Source organism: Gadus chalcogrammus, chromosome 12 (assembly GCF_026213295.1).
Source record: "Gadus chalcogrammus isolate NIFS_2021 chromosome 12, NIFS_Gcha_1.0, whole genome shotgun sequence".
Classification (NCBI taxonomy): domain Eukaryota; kingdom Metazoa; phylum Chordata; class Actinopteri; order Gadiformes; family Gadidae; genus Gadus; species Gadus chalcogrammus.
In genome coordinates, this window is record NC_079423.1 from 28,145,992 (window position 1) to 28,166,570 (window position 20,579).

Here is a 20,579-nt window from a genome sequence, read left to right on the forward strand (position 1 = left end):
TGAGAGGCAAAAACCGTAGCAAAAGACAAAATGATCCTTAAAAAAGATTCAGTGGACAGAGACGAAGAAGACAAACACAGGAGTGTGCACGGAAATAGCCGGAGTGCATAGCACGCTACGGGAACAACAAACTTTCTCCGGGTGGCGTTGGCAGATGGGCCGATGATCCTCGAAGCCCCGCTCGGCCAAGAACAGGAACACCAAGTCCGTTCTCCCGATGACCCCCGCTCATCAGCAGAATGAACCCTGCATCACTCTGCTGTTCTCCCAGACAAGGACGAACCATCGGGCATCACGGCTAGCGTCACTCACAGTCAGAGGCAGGCCGAGTAAAAGCCTTTAAAGCTGCCAAATTGCCCCAGAGAGTCAAAAGAGTGAGCACATTGACTTGACAAGGATATCTCTCCATCACTGCACCACCCAGCCCCCCCCCTGCCCCCTTCCTTTCTCTCCTTCTCCTGCTCCCTATTGATTTCTTCTGAATGGCTAAGCATATTTTGCCTCTTTATCTGTGCAAATAGCGCAGAGCTGCATTTCTCTTCCCCCCCGCCTGTCTGTCTAACCTTTGGGGAAGACTGCCGGTCCATGCGGTTCCCCCCCCCCCCTGACAGTCGGATTGGAGGGCCTTCAATGTGAAACAGATATAATATCAATGGAGGTCTATTTCTGGTACCCTGAACGAGACCTGCAGGTTTGCGGCAGTCAATACTGTCGATTGCCCCCCATGATCAATGATGAGCAAAAGTGTATTGATCTGCGAGGTTACCTTTCACCAACCTTGATCTCCTGTCATATCTCCTTGACATTTCGTCAGGGGCATGCCCTGGCTGAAAACAGGGCTGCGATATATTTAGGTATGCACAAACACACACACACACACACACAGACACACACAATATAACACGTGTGTGTGCACATCCAAACGTGACTTTTTGCAGAGCAATTTGTACATGTGTTTCGTGCACCTGGTGGTTTCTCTGCAGCAACATCTCCCCGTAGAATATCTCCTCCATTTCAGTTTGAACGGTCTTCCCGGTCCTGGATTAAATAATGGATGTTCCCATTGAAAGCCTTCCAAATCCCTGGTCCCTTCCATTGCCACAGAGTAAAGGAATTGGAAGAAAGAGACGTTTCCCCTTCAGACGAGGGAACGGCGGCCCAGACGGCCCTCTCATGTTGTCGGCAGACGAACCGCCACACTGGAGAACCAAGACAAATAGTGGTTGGGGAACAAACTACCATACAAATATAAATAAATCTATCAAATCTGCTCCTGCCAGCCACCATTTCAGAAATGGCTCCTGGATAAGGTACGGTGGAAACATTGTGAGACAGTTTGGGCAGAATTTAATTTTATTGAGATTAATGTATTTATTTTTCATGTATTTCTTCTGCTACTGTTTGCATGAGCCACTCAGTCTAATGTCTGTCTGCCGGTTCCTTGGAATCACAATGGAATCACATCATGTGACTCACTGTTGTCTCCCGGGTAACCTTTCAATACAATGTCCCGTGTGGTATTCTGTGTCCTCTGGTTAATTGGTCAATTAAATCAATGAACCAATACAGTTTGTTAGATGCGGTGGACGTAGCCCCACCCAAACGTGTACTTGCGTACTTCTGAAACGTACACTTAGGCACTAGAAACATGATACCAGACAGATGGCCGAAACGCTGTGTTGACAGAGGCTAAAGTGCAGGGCGCCGTCGCTCTTCAAAGCCGTTCTCTTCTCCTCGCTGCTTTTTCAATCGCCATCTGTAGTCAGACTTACTCGCGTTGCTGAAAACAAGGACATTGCTTTGCTTTTTTTTTTCGATTGGACAGCAGCAGGAGCAGGCGTTTGTCTTTCCCTCCTCGCCTTATTATAAAACTATTAGAACAGCGAGTTAAATCGCCGTTTGATAAAGCTGGCCCACCATAAGCCACCCGAGAAAGCAGGAAACATGAAATGAAACGAAAGTACACCTAAAACACACGCACACACACACACACACACAGGCATCCAGGAGGATGGGTTCCGGTGCTAGGGAAACATAAGTTGCCATGTATGCATGTGTGTGTGTGTGTGTGTGTGTGTGTGTGTGTGTGTGTGTGTGTGTGTGTGTGTGTGTGTGTGTGTGTGTGTGTGTGTGTGTGTGTGTGTGTGTGTGTGTGTGTGTGTGTGTGTGTGTGTGTGTGTGTGTGTGTGTGTGTGTGTGTGTGTGTGTGTGTGTGTGTTTTTGTACGTGTGTGTGGTCGCCTGTATGTGTGCATGCGTGGGACTGTGTGATGGCGTGCATGCAGGCTGTTTCATCAGCCAGGTCCCTCATCCTCCCTGTCCTCTCAAAGGAGCAGTCATCTCTGTGCCAGTCTGTCACTGTTTGGCGGAAATGAGACCAGGTTCTAGAGGCTTTGTTTGGCAGCACAGTAGCGGTAAGAAAAGCACTGGTTCCTTTCATCAGCGTCGTCCTTTAACCCTCACCCCCGAACATTCTCATCTCTCAGCTCCTTCCCTTTGTGTTCCTCCTCCCCTTCCTCCTCGCTCCCATACCATCCCTTTCCTCGGAGTCTTAGCCTGTCAAGGTACTCCTGACCTCTTCCCTCATCACCAACCTCTCTCTCTCTGTCTCTCTCTCTCTCTGTCTCTCTCTCTCTCTCTCTCTCTTTCTCTCTCTCTCTCTCTCGATTTCTCTACATCCTAGTGTCTCTGTTCCTTCCAATCATTTCCCCCCTCTCTCTCTCTCTATCTTTCTCTCTCTCCCTCTATGTACACTTATGTTTTCCTCTCATTGTGGTGGTGCCTGTGGTGCTGTGTTATTAGTAAGGCAGTCGGTGTGTGCTGGAGAGAGATAAGCGCAGGTAGAGCGAGTTACATAAGCCTACGCTGATTATTATGGAGGAGAGCGAGATACAAACACGGTGAGACGGGGAGATGGAGAGAATGAAAGAAGTAAAAGAACCAAGTAGGAGAGAGGGAGACAGTGAGGTGGAGAGAGTTGTGCGTTAGCACATTGTGCGTTAATATTGCTGCTACGGCTGCCTGGCTGTTGATAAGTAGACAAGGCCTCTTGAGCAGGTTGAAAGCAGCATCTTTGGTTTGGAATGAGATGGCAGCTTGCCTACGCTGATTGCCGGTCTGTTTTTCGTGCGCCATTTTGAAAACAAAAGAAAAACCCTTCTCCTCGTTTCCCATGTTAACCGCAACATGGCGGAGGTGCTCGAACACCCAAATAACTACCACTCTCTCACAGTGCCCTAACCAATCCACTTACTGACAGGTTGCCAGAAAGTCTATAGCCAGAACTATCCTTCATATGCAGCTCTGGTACGGCATAATAACACAAAACAGTGTAACACCCAAACACATAATTTAAAGGATGTTCATTGACAGAGAGAGGGATGCAATACATGTACAAATAAATATAATCAAAGTGGGTAGGAGGATATATTAAAGTGTAAGTGTCTGAATGTACGTATTAACACACCTAGTGTCACACAGCGTTTAGATGAGTGGTTTTGCAGGCGACATGTCAACTGCCTCTTCACCTCCATCCCTCCTTCATACAACCCTGACTTTCACACTGAAGGACAACGCATTTATAAAACCCATCTACACACACACACACACACACACGCACACACACACACACACACACCCTCTTAACACCACAATAAGTCATGGGAAATCATATACGGTCATGGACCTCTCTAGTGCTCTTTTCATTCTTAATAGAACCTCCACAAGACAGGACATTGTGTGTGTTGTGTGTGTGTGTTTGTTTGTGTGTGTGTGTGTGTGTGTGTGTGTGTGTGTGTGTGTGTGTGTGTGTGTGTGTGTGTGTGTGTGTGTGTGTGTGTGTGTGTGTGTGTGTGTGTGTGTGTGTGTGTGTGTGCTATACGTGTGTACATGCCACTTCATCCATATGTCAAGTATTTGTCTAGAGGCTCTTCAGCTGGTAATGCTTAAGAGCGACTGAAGTCCAGGCATCTGAACGCACTAGAGGGAGACTCCTGTGCTCCCTGTCCCTCATCTGTCCTCTCCTTTAAAGCCTGTGCATTATAGGAGGTGAGGGTAGAAGCTACCAAGATCCTAACCTATCATGGAAACAGAATCATTGACTTTGTACCTTTGGATAGAAATGGACTCTCATGCAACAAAACCGTTTTTTAAGTCATCCAAAACATCTTAAGTCACGACCACACTGCCCTCAACGTTGAGTGGCGATGGCTGCTTCTGAAACGTCCAGATCTCCAAAATATCTGTAAATATGCAGATGGAAGTAGAGAAATACTTGCTCCCTTCCTTACTGAAATCCACATGCCCTTAAACCAGCCGTTCAAGGCTTGGGTGCTCAGCTGTAGTTTTAGTGTAACATAGTGGGATCTAAATGGGCTTTCCTAAAGGTTTCTTCATTAAGGTTATTGTTCATAACAGACATTCATAGCGCATTTGTATGTGTACAATTGTGTCATTCGAGTTATATTATCATTGGGCAATAAAAGGACATTTTGGAGAGGGATAAGCACAGGTAGACACTCTCTGTACCTCCTAGTTACAACAGATGCATGCACATTTCAGGGAATCAGTGGGGAACCAGCTAGGAACAACATAATCTGCTGTTTCCACTGTACAGATCCCTCCAGGACTGTCATGGTTCTGCTGTAATTAAAACGCACAGGTTGACGGGAGAGGAGCCATGGAAGGAGAGATGTTTGAAAGTCTGTCTAGCGGAAGAGAAAGAGGTAGACACAACAGAACAGATAGACATGACAGGAGTAAGGCAAGGACAACAAAGGCAGCCAACAGAATAATGAAGATGCAGTCAGAGTGAACAAGCAGTAGCGTGCATCAGACATTGAGAAGGGGCTTTGGTAGGAATACATTTCCTTCCCCCAAACAGTTCTGTAGCCATGAAAGACTGTAAGGTTTTGTTTGTTTAGTGTTGTTTTCTCCACAAAGACATGAACCTACAGTACTAACCATAACTTATAACCAAACCTTACCAAATATATTATGCTTATCCCTAACCTTCCACACAGATAAAAGACAAAAGTCAATGACATGGCAACATTTTTTATTTTTTATTTTATTGATAGGTATTATTATTATAAATCCCGGCCATCACTGTAGGGCTGAGAGGGGAGATGGGGGGAGGGAGGAGATGGGGAGAGGGCAGATGTCTGAGTGTTTCTTTGAATAAGTATTCAGGACCACGAGACTAGCCAGCAGGATGGGTGGTTTGTAAGAGAGAATGTGGAATAACAATAAGGAACAGGGCTTTGTGTGTGTGTGTGTGTGTGTGTGTGTGTGTGTGTGTGTGTGTGTGTGTGTGTGTGTGTGTGTGTGTGTGTGTGTGTGTGTGTGTGTGTGTGTGTGTGTGTGTGTGTGTGTGTGTGTGTGTGTGTGTGTGTGTGTGTGTGTGTGTGTGTGTATGTGCTCGTATAAGAGACAGACACTTCAGACAATCATGCTCAAACACAAAATGTTCCCTCCCTCCCTCCCTTTCTTTTATTTGCTCTCGCATACATGCTAGTGCACTTACTCACATGCACACGCAGACCGTTAACGCACACACACACACACACACACACACACACACACACACAGTATTATGTAAATAGTCTCTTCAACAGAGTGCTGCTGTCACCGAGCGCCCATCCTTTGGGCCATCTAGGCAGCCTCATTAAAACCAAGCACAGCATCCATTAATAGATACCAGTACATGCACACTTTAACATACACACCGACGTGCACGCACACACACATGCACACTCACCACACAGACCAACAAAGACCTCCCGGGAAGCGTGTCTCTCTAAATGATCCTCTCAGGTGGCAGTCAAAAAGTATATCTCCTCGGAAACCAGTTTTCATGACAGCGGGAACAATGGATGGAAACTGTGTGGCTGAAGCTGGCGAAGGAACGCCGGACCGCGCTGCTGTAAGACGCTGCAATGCCCGGACCAGATCTTTCTTGGCACCCAAGTGCCGTTGTGTTTGTGTGTGTCTGTGGCTGTCTCTATATCGGTGTCTTTACATCCCTCGCCGTCCCCATGCATGACACGAAAGAGCGGTACATGAGTGCATACCGCCCAGCAGTCGTTGTGCTCTTCTCTCCCCATCTTCAGGAACGTGAAGGTCCTCAATACGTTAGGAATGCATACCATTGGACGTTTGTGTCCAGTGCTTGTGTGTGTGTGTGTGTGTGTGTGTGTGTGTGTGTGTGTGTGTGTGTGTGTGTGTGTGTGTGTGTGTGTGTGTGTGTGTGTGTGTGTGTGTGTGTGTGTGTGTGTGTGTGTGTGTGTGTGTCCGTGTCTGTCTCTGTATCTGGGTTTGTACATCCCCCCCCCCCACCGCCCACACACATGACATGTATGAGTACAGCACATGAGTACCGCCCAGCTGTCAGCGCAAAGCCCTGCTCCCCCCGCTGCGGCCCCCCCCCCAAAGCCCTGTGAAGTAAAAGTGGTGTGTGTCTTTGTGATGTGCTGGCCCCACAGGCGGCTCCCGGGGCGTGGGCTTCATCCGCTTTGATAAGAGGATAGAGGCCGAGGAGGCCATCAAGGGCCTGAACGGGCAGAAGCCGTCCGGCGCCGCCGAGCCAATCACCGTCAAGTTCGCCAACAACCCCAGCCAGAAGACCAGCCAGGCCCTGCTGTCCCAGCTGTACCAGTCCCCCAACCGGCGCTACCCTGGGCCCCTGCACCACCAGGCCCAGCGGTTCAGGTGAGGAGGCTCTGGAGGGGAGAGATGCACAAAGGGTGGAGGGAGGAGGGCATGGTGTTAAGTGTGTGTGTGTGTGTGGGGGGGGGGGGGGGGGGGGGTTATTGTACGCACGGTGTTATTGTATTGTCTGATGTAAGAAAAAAGATTGAGGTGATGTTCCACTCTGCCCAAACTTGAGGGCTGTGAAGGTGATTGAGGTCATGTTGAGGTTATGTTTTCGATGCATTAAGGACGCGTTCCGATTGAAAGTTTGCGTCTGTGTTATACCTGACTGTTATTTCCACACGTGACCATTATGGGGACGGCACAGGGCTGTCTGAAAGCCAGCGGCGGTCCTGTCCTTGTTCGGATAAGCGGATACGTCGTTTGATCTGTTCAGAAAAAGATCTGACTTCAACAAGGTTGGGAGCTTTCTGATAAATTGGTTATGGCTGGGATCAGTGGGGAGTCAGGAGAAGTCATCATGTTTGATGCCGTTATCTCCAAAGGTAATTCCAATATATGTCCATTACACACAAAGTGGAAATAATTAATAGTTAATGACTATTAAAGGCTCCATGAGGAGGTTGTCAGTATTTGCAATCGTCAATTCAATTTGAGTCCATTTGTATATGCTGTTATAGGTAAATTACGCCATCTGTGAAAGATTGGCATATGTTAAAAATTATTCCAAATGTTCAAGGTGCCAGCCTGGTTCCTGCTGATCCCAAGTGGAATTAAATCTGCATGGGGGATAATCTATATTACAGTAAACATCTGTAAGCCCCCACCCTCAAATATGTACAGCAATTTGATAAAATTCTGATGATTGTTATGATAGGATTTAATTATAATATTAATGATAAATGATGACCGATTTAGAAATGTAAAGGAGCAGCAGACGTTGTCCAACTGCTGGTAAAGATGCAGATAGCTACATGGGTAAAACCAGACTCATGCCTTAGTCTGTGAAACTGAAGTCAGGCTTCCTCTGAAGCTTCCTCTTCTAAGCATCCATTTTGTCCATTTGGAGAAACACAAGTGTACCCTTTTGAAGGACAGGTGTAAAGAGCCCACCTGGTGCACAGAGAACCTGTGTGTTGTCGGAGCAGGGAGGAGCTGTTCACGAGAGACTGTGGGGTTCTGTCTTTTGCCTTCTTCCCTTTTCATCTCTACCCACCGTCATCCTCACCATCATACTCCATGAGGCGGCCGCTTCTCGCCTGAGCAAAAATATTTAATCAGTTATAAATATTTAAGATGTTTATTAAAGAAGAGACGCTATGTTTCCTTCTCACCCGATGCCTCGGGGCAGTGACTAATAATGTGTTTTGAAATGGACGTGATACATTTCACAACCAAATTAGGTTAATCTAATAAACCCAACCTTTTTTTTGTCACCTTTAGAAAACTCTAGTTTGGAGTAAACAATGAATGTTGCCGTTGTGTGGTTGTCTGATTTCTGAAAGATGGTTGTTTCACTCCCTGAAGGCCATTCTTAAAGAAACAGACAGGGTGATTGGGAAACCACACATATTTTACTCGGTATAGAGAAGGGTTTGATGGTTTAATGGTTTGAGTTATGCCTCCACAAGATGGTGGAGAGGTGAACAGAGCTAGTTTCAGTTGTGCTTTTGAGACTTGTAATGCTCCATGGGTACTGCTTCTCTTCCTGACACATTTCAGTGCTTTACTCTGAAGCTCAACAATCTCACATCAAGGTAAATTGTCCTCACTTTGAGTGGGGAAGGACAAAGTAAAATCCAGCAACGAATTGGATTCCAGACCTATTTCAGGTTTACCAGGCATTAGGGTAGTATCTCAAGCCATCAATTTCTTTCAGAACCCATTTTTGCCGAGGCTGTCTGCAACCAATCATTTCTAACAACACATAAATGCCATATACTTCTCATGATCACTCATCATTATTTATTCCGGGTTACACAATCAAAACACAATTCATTTTACATAACATAAAGACGCGCACTATTGCCTCAATACAAAACCCAAACGAGAGTTGATTGTGAATTACCATGATTTGATGAAAAGGGTGTGGAGGGGGGCGGGGGTGGAGGGGTATATATACTTTCCGATTCTGCGGTGGAATAACAAGCTTACACCGTTTTCTCCCCCCCCCCCAACAACACTAAGCTAGTCGTGCTGTTTACTCCCCATCAAAGTCAAGGCTTGGATGGTGTTTTCTGGTGGAGCCGCTCTCCCGGTGTGACACCTGAGCGATGTTGCGCGGCTGTGTGTCTGCGATACGCCAAGCCAATTTAAAGGAGCCGCGGGAGAGCCCGCGCTCCCCATCACAAATCATAACCTCCAAGAGCCTTTTGCACCAGCTTTGCCTAAGTTCAAACATAGTCTGGTTAAAAGGTAGGTGTTTACTAAGTCGGGGTTTACCCATGGCTCAATCAAAACGGGTGGCGCCACAAAGAGCAGTTTTAATGAAGTGCTTGGTAGTCAACTAATATTGACTCCTTACCCCTAAAACGTGACGCTTGGAATAGATGGAAATGGTTGATGGAAGTCTAAATCCAACAAACAACTGTTTTAGGTTGTACATTTTGGTTCAAATAAACCGAACTGCAACAAGTGCTAAATAATGGACAATTTAAGACTTTCAAAGATGTGTGTGAGGCATGACCTCTACATACACAACACAAGGAAGACATAAAACATGAAGTGCTAGTCAATAATTGATATTAAAAGTAATTGTATCTCTACACTCTCTTCATATTAGATTTGTATCTACACTCCAACATGTAGAGTGCCATCATGAGCCAAATAAAAGGACAGCAATCGTGAACATGTACATCGGTAAACTTAAAGATAAAAATTAAACATACATTTTTTAACTAAACTTCTAATACATTTGTGTACTTCAGTATTCTTTAAATGTACAGTAGAGTATTGCTCTCACAATCAATGAGTAACTAAAAACCGAGAGCAAACCTTAGGGACAGCCCCAAAGGAATTAGTCCCAGGTGGTGTTAATTATCTTCGTTAGTATAGCACGGTGCCTCACCTGGAACAAATACAGCCAGTCACACACAGCACACAACTTTTCAATCTAGGATTTCACTAGGGGGTTGTATTGCCCTTGTGTGTGACTGCTAACGTCGAACACCCAATATAGTCTGTCTGATAAGCCCACGTAGGCCTGGGATATGGCCAGGCAATGTCCTGTCCGCCTGGCTGGTCCCTTCTAACACATCAAGCATCATCCACTCAAACACAATACACCTCTCTAGGTATCAGCTTTCTTCCAATGCCGTTACGTTAACTAATGACACAAATTAACAAATTAGCCTTATTATATCCAGAGCAGGAACCAATTTTAATTAGAGAGGCACCGAAAAATGCAGGAGACAAAAAAACGCTGTTCCACCGTATTAATGTGCATGGAAAGACAGCACAAAAGCCCTATTGTTTATGTGGAGCTTGGAGGGGCGGTGTAAAAAACAAGCTTGAGCTGATTGCAGGGTGAGTGCCTGTACGGGTGTCAAAGTGAAGCAGATGTTTGTCCATGAGTGTGTGTCTTTTGTACCTCTTGTACCCCCATATGTGAACAATGTGTGAGGGTGCAAATTACATTCATGCATGTATGAAATGTGTACATTTGTAATTGTGTTTAAGTGCGGTACCTGCGTGTGTGTTTTTGTGGCATGTCTGGTCTGTGTGTGTGTGTGTGTGTGTGTGTGTGTGTGTGTGTGTGTGTGTGTGTGTGTGTGTGTGTGTGTGTGTGTGTGTGTGTGTGTGTGTGTGTGTGTGTGTGTGTGTGTGTGTGTGTGTGTGTGTGTGATAGGTCTGGTTCCGGTGTATCTGTATATTTGTATGTGTGTGTTTTTGTGTGTGTGTGTGTGTGTGTGTGTGTGTGTGTGTGTGTGTGTGTGTGTGTGTGTGTGTGTGTGTGTGTGTGTGTGTGTGTGTGTGTGTGTGTGTGTGTGTGTGTGTGTGTGTGTTGTGGTGTAAGCCTGTGTGTTTGTGGCTTTGTGGCAGGTTGTTTTGGCCCATCAGCCCAGCGGCCAGCAGATGTCTTGTTGCTCCCAAGGCCTGGAGCGTTTGTCCTCAGAGCCCCCACTCCAATTGACTCATTTACCCACAAAGCAGCCGGCTCGCTCCCTCCCCACATAATAGGCTAATTACTACCTTAATGAGTCGATATTCACGTCTCCACTTTTTTACTTTGTTTACTGGTGTTTCCCTACGACTGGCAATTGTGCTAGAAACTAAAAAACTCAGTGATGTAAAAATGGTGTTCAGCTGAAAAATGTGGTTTCTAAAGGGAATTGTGTTTCTCATTCATTACAATAACGATGAATTGAGACATATGAACATTTTGCAATGATCTTTTATATTTTCAAACAAACTTTATATATCTATATACATAAAAAGAAAACCTAAAGGTTAAAAAAGACAAATTCCACGTTTAAATCCCATTCTTTGTTTCTCAAAAGATTTGCGAGACATCTTAAATTACAATAGACTTATGGAGTGTGAATAAGAGAATCTCAGCATACCGAATCAACTTTTATTTTAACTGGTTTTAAATGTGCCACCCAGCTCCGAGTGGCTTCCTAGAGGAGAGGAAAGCCATTGACCTGCTGTTGCTCAATAAGCCGTGCCCTGTGTCCATTAGCCCAGCAGAGTTAATAAGACATGAGACAGGCCAGCGCCTTGTGAGGAATGAAGGTCATTGAGTCACCAAGCAGACTGCATCCATCCACAAGACCCAAGGTTTCATCCCCACTAGGTTTTTTATAGCCAAGCGCACTCCCACGGTCACCCACACGCAAACAAACACACAGAATAACTACTTTACTTGTGCCAGCTCACACAAGTGAACACGCAGACACATTGCATCTCTCCTTGCCAGCAGGGATGGCTGAAGCACAGGAAAGGCAGAAATGAAAGAAAATTGTATAATTTACAAATGCTAATCTTTTTTAATTATAGACGTACATATCCATTAACTAGCGTGTACATTTGATTTGACCATTGAGCACTTAACACATTGCCCCGGACCAGTCACGCGTGCATTTATAAATTCATGACTAGTTAAACAGTTGGTGAATGTTTTGTCAGTTTCGTGGAAAACATACAAATCCGCCAATCACTCTTTTGCTCACCATCCTCCAAACCCCAAACCATTACACTGACAGAACTCTTAATTTGATGTCCTTTGAGGTGCAGTATTTTCTTTGTCTAGTTGTCTTTTTCATACAGAACATCATGAATTGATAATCCTACTCTTCGGAAATACTTTTATGGTTAAAATCTCCCTTCACCTCGAAATGCATCTGTATGCTGGCATCAATTGTTTGGAAAACAAATGCTTTTTATTCTTCTGGGCTACATCTCATGGATGTAGACAAGTCCCTTGCAATGCTAATGCCCCCCTCCACCCCAAAAAAAACCTTCCTTTGCCCTGCTAACACCACAGAGCACTAGATAATTTGTTTCTGCTGTCTCGTAGCGAAACTAGCTGTGCTCCGGTTGCAGAATCTGGCTAGCCGCGGGCCAGTCTAACAAGTGTCTCGCTGGAAGTGGGCTACTGTATATGTGTGTAAAGTGATGACAGCAGATAGTACCGACCCAGCAGGCATTCTCTGCGAAACGGTCCACTTATGGCTGGGGTTTGTTTGATTCTTGAGCGAGGAGGACCATGCAGTTCCTACTGGGACGTAGAATCAGTTCCATTGAGTGCGTCGACCATCTGCCCACCATTAACCCAAGAACCCTCCTTCTCTTTACAGGCTGGACAATTTGCTTAATATGGCCTATGGCGTAAAGAGGTAATTAAAAACTTTGACCGATGCCAGCTGTCCATGTTGACTCAATGATTTTTTCAATATACATTATTTTCAGTTTCTCTTTTTTCTTTTTTCCATGTATTTAATTTTTTACGTTGGGTTTTCTTGTGCCTTTTGAAGTGACATTGCATCTGAAAATGAGGTTAACTTTTTATTTGGTCCCTTGATTTGTGATCGTGGTTGTTTGGTTTGCCTTGGTTGTTTTTCTCTCCTTAAGCTTGATTCCATTTGGAAAACTTTTCCGCCACCCAAGGCGCAAAAAACAGAAAACAATCTGTCTCTGTTTTTGCGGCGGTGATGAATTTGCTTTGTTTTGATTATGACAAGTGCCGGTGTTGTTTGGGTTTTTTGAATTGTTTTTGTCTGTACTGAATGGGCATTTCCTTTGTTCTCCGGTGTATAGCTCTTGATTTCTGGGCGTGTTTGATTTCTCCAGGATTCAGGTTCCCCTGCCTTGCCTCCACAGCCCAGACCTTGTGTAAAAAAGACAGGTCCCCTTAAACCATTCCCAGAATCGCTGGAAGCTCATTCCAAACCAACCCCCCCCCCCCTGAACAAAAAGCTACCATGGTCTTTTGCGTCAGATGTATACTCACACACATTATGTTAAAGCGGGTCGTCTTAATCCCCCCCTGCCATTGACGTAGCAGATATGACCCCCCTTATGTTCCTGTTGGGTGAGGCCGGTACGGCGTGGCTTGAGGAGGTGGGCCTGAATCCGTGTCATAAACCAGCTGTTTTCCCCGGCAGAGAACTCCTGCCTTGCTTGGCTCCGCCTGGTTCCGGTTTTGTTTTCCGTTTGCCACCGTTTATTTTGTTAAGTTGTCGGCCATGGATGTTAAAACGACCGTTGGCGGACGGGTTTCAGCCTCTTGTTGTTGTTGTTGTTGTTGTTGTTGTTGTTGTTGATTTAATGTGATGTGGGTCGCATATCTTGCATGACGCAATGACCGATTAAGGACCGCCCTAAGAAATAGGTTTCAAACTCATACATACAGGAAGAGAGAGCAACAGGTTTAGTATTAGTAGTTGTAAATTGCAAGCTAGTAAAATAAGTCATAGTTTCCATATGCTTCTATATAAAATGGGATTTATGCATCCCCTATATCCTATTGAACACTAGATGACCCCACTCCAATGTAGCTTCTGCTCTATTCAATCTTTACACTATCATTTCCAAAGGGCCAAAATGGCCATCCATCTCTCCTGAAACAGCATGTGATTAAATTCCCAGTGCTATTCATGTGATCAAAGGCTCTTGTTTGGAAGGTGGGCACCCAGAGAGGAGAGATGTTTTGAGAGCAGGAAGTGGAATGCTACAGAAAGGATAGAATGGATAGCTGGTCAGCTACGCTGTTGCTATGCAACCCCCCTGGTTTCCCCCTGTTGCGTTCGGATTATGGTTGGACTAGCTATTATGTATACAATAATATGCATGCACAGACACACACGCACACAAACACACAAACATACACGTACATCATTCCCATCATGTCCTCTGCGGCACTTTGTTAGTGAGTCTCCGACTCGACCCTAAATCTCCACACCCGCCGCAGCTCCTGCATGCAAATGACCACAAGGTTGTTTCTTAGCACAGCGGGAGGGCGCGGACGTAGCGGAGCATGCTAGACAGGAGCCCGACGTGACCAGACCCGCTAAGTAATTCAGCCGGTGCGTCGACATGCTGAGGAGAGTAGCTAAAGCCCTTATCGGCAGGACAAAGGAAACGCGCAGAGAGAGAGAGAGAGATTTGAGAGACACACAATAGGACTGGAATTTTGAGGAGCGAAAGACCAGCAGCTCATCAAGCTTAAGTGCGGTTCAATCGTAAAGATGTAATGATGACTACGATGCTGACGTCCGTCCCATGCCGCTGATCAGATCTCAGCGAGCGCAGCCAGCACAACAGGAGACCTCTCCGGGCGGAGTCAGCAATCCTGGGCTCGTGCGCAGTTAGCCCCCGACCACAGCCGCTGGGACTATATTGTACGAGACCAAAGTCATGCCGGGAAGGTTGCAGTTATCTTCGGCCATGTACAGAGAGAGAGGGAGGGAGAGAGAGAGAGAGAGAGAGAGAGAGAGAGAGAGAGAGGGAGAGAGAAAGAGAGAGAGAGACAGAAAAGTGTTGTAATGCTTCCTGGGTTCTGAATTGGAAGAAAGAAAAGGTCCAGCGGACAACAACTGCGCAGGGAGCGGAAACACATTCTCGTCCTTCGTGCCATCCAGCCGTAAAGGACTTCCATTTTATCCACTCAGCCCGCTCCTTCTCCCCTCTGTCCCTCTTGCTCGAGAAGGCCCCTCTCCCCGACAGCTGCTGCAAAGCGGAACTCTCCGAGCGTGCACCATAAAGCCTGTCGTCTCCCCTGCAGAGCCATGGCGGCCCAGTAAGACAGGAACCATTTTATCTAATTTACCTTTTACTTAAAAGCAAAGCGGGTGTGTTCCCCCCCCCAATCCCCCTGCCACCCCCCTTTGCCTTTTCTTTAACCGGAAAGGCAATTAAGGGAAGTCATCTGAGGATTTGAATATCTTGCATCGCGAGTAAAAAGGATGAGATTATGAGGTGAATGAGAACCGATTTAGCAGCCTGCGTGGCGCACGGTCTTTGATGAATTTCTCGAAATGGTTTTATTCACTGACTTCCTGCGGTTTAGCTCCCAAAGGACGAGAGAGTGCACGAGAAGGAGGGAGGGAGTGGGGGAGACCTGAAAGAGAGAGAGAGTGGGTTGTGGAGAGAGGGAGAGAGGGCGAGAGTAGGAAGAGCTACCTCTGCATCTCCCAAATACTTCCCAGAATGCACTGCTCTGATTCAAGAACGAAGGACAGCAGTGAGGATTTAATAAAGCATAAACATGAACGCATACAAACAAATACATTTGTACATAAAGTGACATATACACAGACACACATACAGACACAAACGTACCGCCAACCCACTTAATATCCAACTCATTCATTTTTTGTTGTTTTACTCCAATTAATGTGTGTTATGCATATTATTAGTATTATTAGCTTGAGCATATTTTGTTATGCCTTTAAGACCGTAAGATCACCATAAGAGTCATGAAGATATTAAACAATATCAAACCATGACAGTAGCACATTTTTCAATTTCCTATAAGTCAAGTTCAGGACATGTAGCCCATCACTTCTTATATTTTAATGAACCAACTAAAACATTCTTCCTCTTTTCCTCCCTGTCCTTCTCCCCCTCCTCCTCCTTCTCCTCCTCCTCCTCTCTCTCCTCCTCCCTTTCCTCCTCCTCCCACTCCTCCTCCTCCCTCTCCTCCTCCTCTCTGTCCTCTTCCCTCTCCTCCTCCTCCTCTCTCTCCTCCTCTTCCTCCTCCTCCTCTTCCTCCTCCTCTCTCTCCTCCTCCTCCCTCTCCTCCTTCTCCTCCTCCTCCTCTCTGTCCTCCTCCCTCTCCTCCTCTTCCTCCTCCCTCTCCCTCCCCTCCTCCCTCTCCTCCTCCTCCTCCTCTCTCCTCCTCCTCCTCCTCCCTCTCCTCCTCTTTCTCCTCCCTCTCCCTCCCCTCCTCCTCCCTCTCCCTCCCCTCCTCCTCCCTCTCCTCCTCCCTCTCCTCCTCCCTCTCCTCCTCTCTGTGTCTGTCCTGTGGCGTTGTGGTCCTCCTCTCAGGTTCTCCCCCATCACCATTGACAGCATGACCAGCCTGGTGGGCATGAACATCCCGGGCCACACAGGGACCGGCTGGTGCATCTTCGTGTACAACCTCTCCCCCGACTCCGACGAGAGCGTTCTCTGGCAGCTGTTTGGGCCGTTCGGCGCCGTCAACAACGTCAAGGTGATCCGCGACTTCAACACCAACAAGTGCAAAGGCTTCGGCTTCGTCACCATGACGAACTACGACGAGGCGGCCATGGCGATCGCCAGCCTCAACGGCTACAGGCTGGGCGACCGCGTCCTCCAAGTCTCCTTCAAGACCAACAAGACGCACAAGTCTTGAGCCAGTGAACCGGTGGATCCAGTTTGCACCCCCCCACCACCACCACCACCACCACCACCCCCCTTCCATCGCCAACCTGGTCCAGTCCAAACACCCCCCTACCCTGTCCCCCTTCCAACGCCTCTACCCCGAAACCCCTCACCCCACCCTCCCCAACCCCACCCCAGAACACCCCAACCCCCCCGGTCCCTTTCGTCACAACCTTCTATTGCCACTCTCTGACAGCCATCCGACACAGCAAACTCAACCCCAAACTTCAACCCCAAACTCAACGCCAACACAGAGCAACCGATTAAAAAATCATCAACAAATTGAACTAGAAATGGCTTATATTATAACTTTGGACCTATAAGCCAATGTTGCCTAAGTATTACAAAAATGAAATGATGAAATGTGTCCATATGTTTTCGGAAGCTCCTGTGATAAAACAGGCTTCTCTCTTTGATGTGTAATTTTTCTGTTTGTTTGTTTGATTGTTTGTTGTGGTTGTTAAAGAAAATGATTTTTCTCTTCTGTGCACACAGTAGCAAACCCCCCTGTACTTCCCTTATTTCAGAGAAGAGAGTTTTAGATTGAAACCTTTTTCTCTGTCTTGATTCAGGATTGGTTTTTCTTTTTGAAATCCGGATCCACTGTCGTCAACGGTTACGTCCCCCCCTGTGGTTAAAAGGGAGGGGGCTCCTCAGTTTAAGTTTGGTTTTCAATTGGTGAACCATTCATTCATTTTTTTTCGTGTAAGTATTTGATTCCCTCTCCACAGCCCCACCCCCTTATAGATTATAGATGGGACGGCATCGTCCCCGATAACTGATGCAGATAAAATATGAATTTCTAACATTGTTTTTGTTTTCTAATCGCAAACAAAACACATGTCTTTCCTCACGTGGGTTCAGGGAGATAGGGGGAACGGGAGGGGAACGGGTTAGCTTTCCTGATGAAAAAAAAATATCACTGTTGCCAAAGAGACGATCTCTTTGCTTGAAAAAAAAAACACGTTTAGAAAAAGATAAAAATAAAGAGAGAAAAAAAAAGATCTATTTTTGTAAATGATAATTAAAATAATAATTATTGAAGAATTTTTACAAGAATCTGGATTTGAAAAAGAGAAAAATATTTTGACTGGCTAACTAAAGGGGGGCAGGGCGGGATATGGGGGTGCCACCTTGTCTTGTTCGTTCTGCCGTGGTACTTTTTAGGATCAGTGGTTGTTTGTTTTTAGGGGAAAACTCAAGTTGGCCGAGATTTTGTAGAAGGAAGGTTTTGTGAAAAGGGATACAAACTGAGGCAGGTGATCTTGGTAATTTTTCATATATATACTAGTGCGTGATTATTCAACAGCGATACCCAAAAGGGAAAGGAAAGGGGTCTGACCATGGCCTAACCAACCTTATAGTCCAGAGCCCGAAGCGCGAAGAAGATCCTTTGTCCACTTGTTTCCTCTTTTTGTCATCTGTCAATATGAGACATCAGTAAATAGATATATTAACATCTATCCATTTAGAGAGCATACTATAGATTATCTATATCAGTTTCCTCACTCTGCGTTTGTGAACTTACATTTGAAATGAACTTCCTTTTAGCGATCAACAGTAGGTGCTATACTACATTACTCACATATCTTAAATATCCAACTTTGTTGTTCTATGTGTTGTTTAAAGAAGAAAAAAAATACTCGATGTTGGCATTGAATTGAGCTGCTGTTCTCTGTTTATTTGTTTATTGTTGGCCCCCAAGTCTGGTTTGACTAATTCTTTGAAAACCGGATTGATAAACTTGGGCCTTGTAGGAATCACTTGATCGGCTTAATTTGATCTTACTTTTGGCTTGCTGATTTAGGTTACTTGCTTAGCGTGAAACGTTTGTCAAAATTTAATGATTAGCTAGTTTTGTTAGTCTAGATATTTGTTTCCTTAAGGAGGATCAATGACAACGGTGTCTTTATTTGCTGTGTACAAAAAGATGATATATATATATATATAGTCTACATTTGTTTTACAATATCTACTGTATTATCTGAGTTGTCACTGTTCTTTTGTTTGAGCTTGTCTTCTTCATATGACAACTTATTATGAAGTGGTGGTTAAGTTCCTTAGAAAAACTTGTGAGGAATCCTGTTCAATTGTTGTCATGTCGCTTGTGGAAAAAAAACGGGGAAAAAAAATTGGGTTATCGTTTAGTTAACAACTGCGGCAAAAGAAACCGAACAAAAGCTTAGAATATAACCGTGTTTGTTTACCTATTTATTTACCGATCTATGTTAAAAGCTATTTATTTTTCTATTTATTTGTATTTATTTATTTATTAACCTATTTATTGATTTGTGTCTCCGTGTACGTATTTCTTTGTTCCGTTGTGCGTGTATTTGCGTGATTCTGGTACAGGGAGCGGGAGGGGCGTTTCAGAGCTGAGGGGAGCCGGTTGGGGCGCGAGGAGGAAGGCTCTCCCTGCAGTCCACTGCACTGAGGAGAGAACTTTGGGTGCGTCGTCTGTGCTTTGTACCAGTATATCAAAATTACAATACGACAAAAAAATCTGAAAGGTCACAAAACAAAAAAAAATGTCTGAAGGGGTTTGGCGGGAGGGGGGAGGGGGGGAGGGAGGGGGGGAGGGGGGGGGGGGGGCTGGGGCGCTCCTCCCTTACTACTAGATACAGTTACTCGCTATGCATAACCTAGTTAATAGTTCAATTTGCTATTGCTTTTTTCTTGTCTTGTTCCAATGAAAATCTTTAGATCTTTTTAAAATCAAGTTTAGTCTTAATAGAATGTTCTAAACAGTCGTTCTGGTTCAGTATAAACCTGTGATAAGTTTGTGTAGTTCTATAAGCCTCTCCGTACGCACCCTCCCTCCACTTACTACCGCTTTGTGATGAAACCTTATGCAAAACGTGGGTCTGAAAGCATCATTTTTAGTTTTCAAGAGAAAAAAGCATTTTATATAACATTCAGCTCTAGAAGTCTCGGGCAGATTGCATTTTAAAAGAGCAAACGCCCCTTATCGTTTGAGGGTCATTCATTGCACTGGACTGAATCGGTCAAACTCACCTAAGAGTCAAAATCGTATTTTTAAAATGATTCATCATGTTTTCAAATGACATACCAACAAATATTTAAAAGTAGAGAAACCATTGAAAAACGAACTGCGTCTTACTGCAGTTGTTGCTATATTTACATAGTACTCTGGAGGTATGAAAAGGGATTGTACCCATTCTATATTTTATATACTCTAATATGATATATATTATATATTTTGAAAGGTAAAAAGGTAGAGGAATGGTTCCAGAAGTAAATATACTGAATTGGATTTTCGTTTGTTTGTTGTTGAGACATGAAAACATGAAGGAGGTGTGTGTAGCGAACATTTGAAAACACTCAGACGCATGCTTCCATTGTTCCACTTCCTGTGTGTCACCCACCTCGGCCATCCGATTGGCCATGTCATGTGACATGAGCGTCATCATTAGCCAGTCATTGTTCTAGCCATCCAATCACATTAGTGTTCTGACCTCAGAACTCCAACCAACCAACGGACTAGACCCCTTCATGCTCCCCCACCTGCATTGAGGGAGCTTGAATTATGCAACGACCCCAGTAGAATGTTGTTCTGACGTGTGGACAGATTTCCTACATGTATGACCTTTGAACTCTTACGAAGCATGCCTGTGTTCTGGCTAGACCCTGTGTGCGTGCGTGTGCGTGCGTTTGTGTATGTATGTGAGTGTGCGTGCGAGACAGAAGCAGCGACGGAAACATTAGTGTGTCTGCGTCTTCGTGTGTGCGTGCGTGCTTGCGTGTGTGTGCGTGTGTACCTCTATCGTTAGGGATGTCATGGCGTTCCAAATGCCTGTTTGTGCGTGTGCATGTCAGGGTGTTTGCAACATGGGGCTGCGTCACCTCTCGCTCCATGGCCCAACCCTGTGGGCCCACACCATCCCTTGTAGCGCCTTATAGTGGCAGGCCTGCCGGTAGGAACAACGCAGCCCGTAGTGGAGGAGGGAAGGTGAACAGAGGAACTAGGCTCTTCTTGTCGGTTTTTTTGTTTGTTTTTTTTTCCTCCTGAGACGTGTTTGTTTACTATCTGAAAAATCTATAAACAAAATCTTTAAAGACAAA

At 45.4% G+C, this 20,579-nt stretch overlaps 1 protein-coding gene and 1 long non-coding RNA gene across 2 annotated transcripts in view; one reads left to right on the top strand and one right to left on the bottom strand.

The window, feature by feature from the left end:
* Window positions 1-16,467, top strand: part of elavl4 (ELAV like neuron-specific RNA binding protein 4) — a 72,329-nt gene extending 55,862 nt beyond the window's left edge. Inside the window, exons 7-9 of the mRNA XM_056603628.1 lie at window positions 6,470-6,707; window positions 12,449-12,487; window positions 16,140-16,467. Of these exons, the coding sequence (XP_056459603.1) occupies window positions 6,470-6,707; window positions 12,449-12,487; window positions 16,140-16,467 (605 nt within the window). The remainder of the gene's footprint in view (window positions 1-6,469; window positions 6,708-12,448; window positions 12,488-16,139) is intronic.
* LOC130393063 (uncharacterized) lies at window positions 6,440-7,933 on the bottom strand. Its single transcript, XR_008897079.1, has 3 exons — window positions 7,764-7,933; window positions 6,975-7,078; window positions 6,440-6,718 (listed from the first exon to the last, which is right to left on the bottom strand). It is a non-coding gene; the product is annotated as an uncharacterized LOC130393063 (long non-coding RNA).
* Window positions 16,468-20,579: the final 4,112 nt, after the last annotated feature.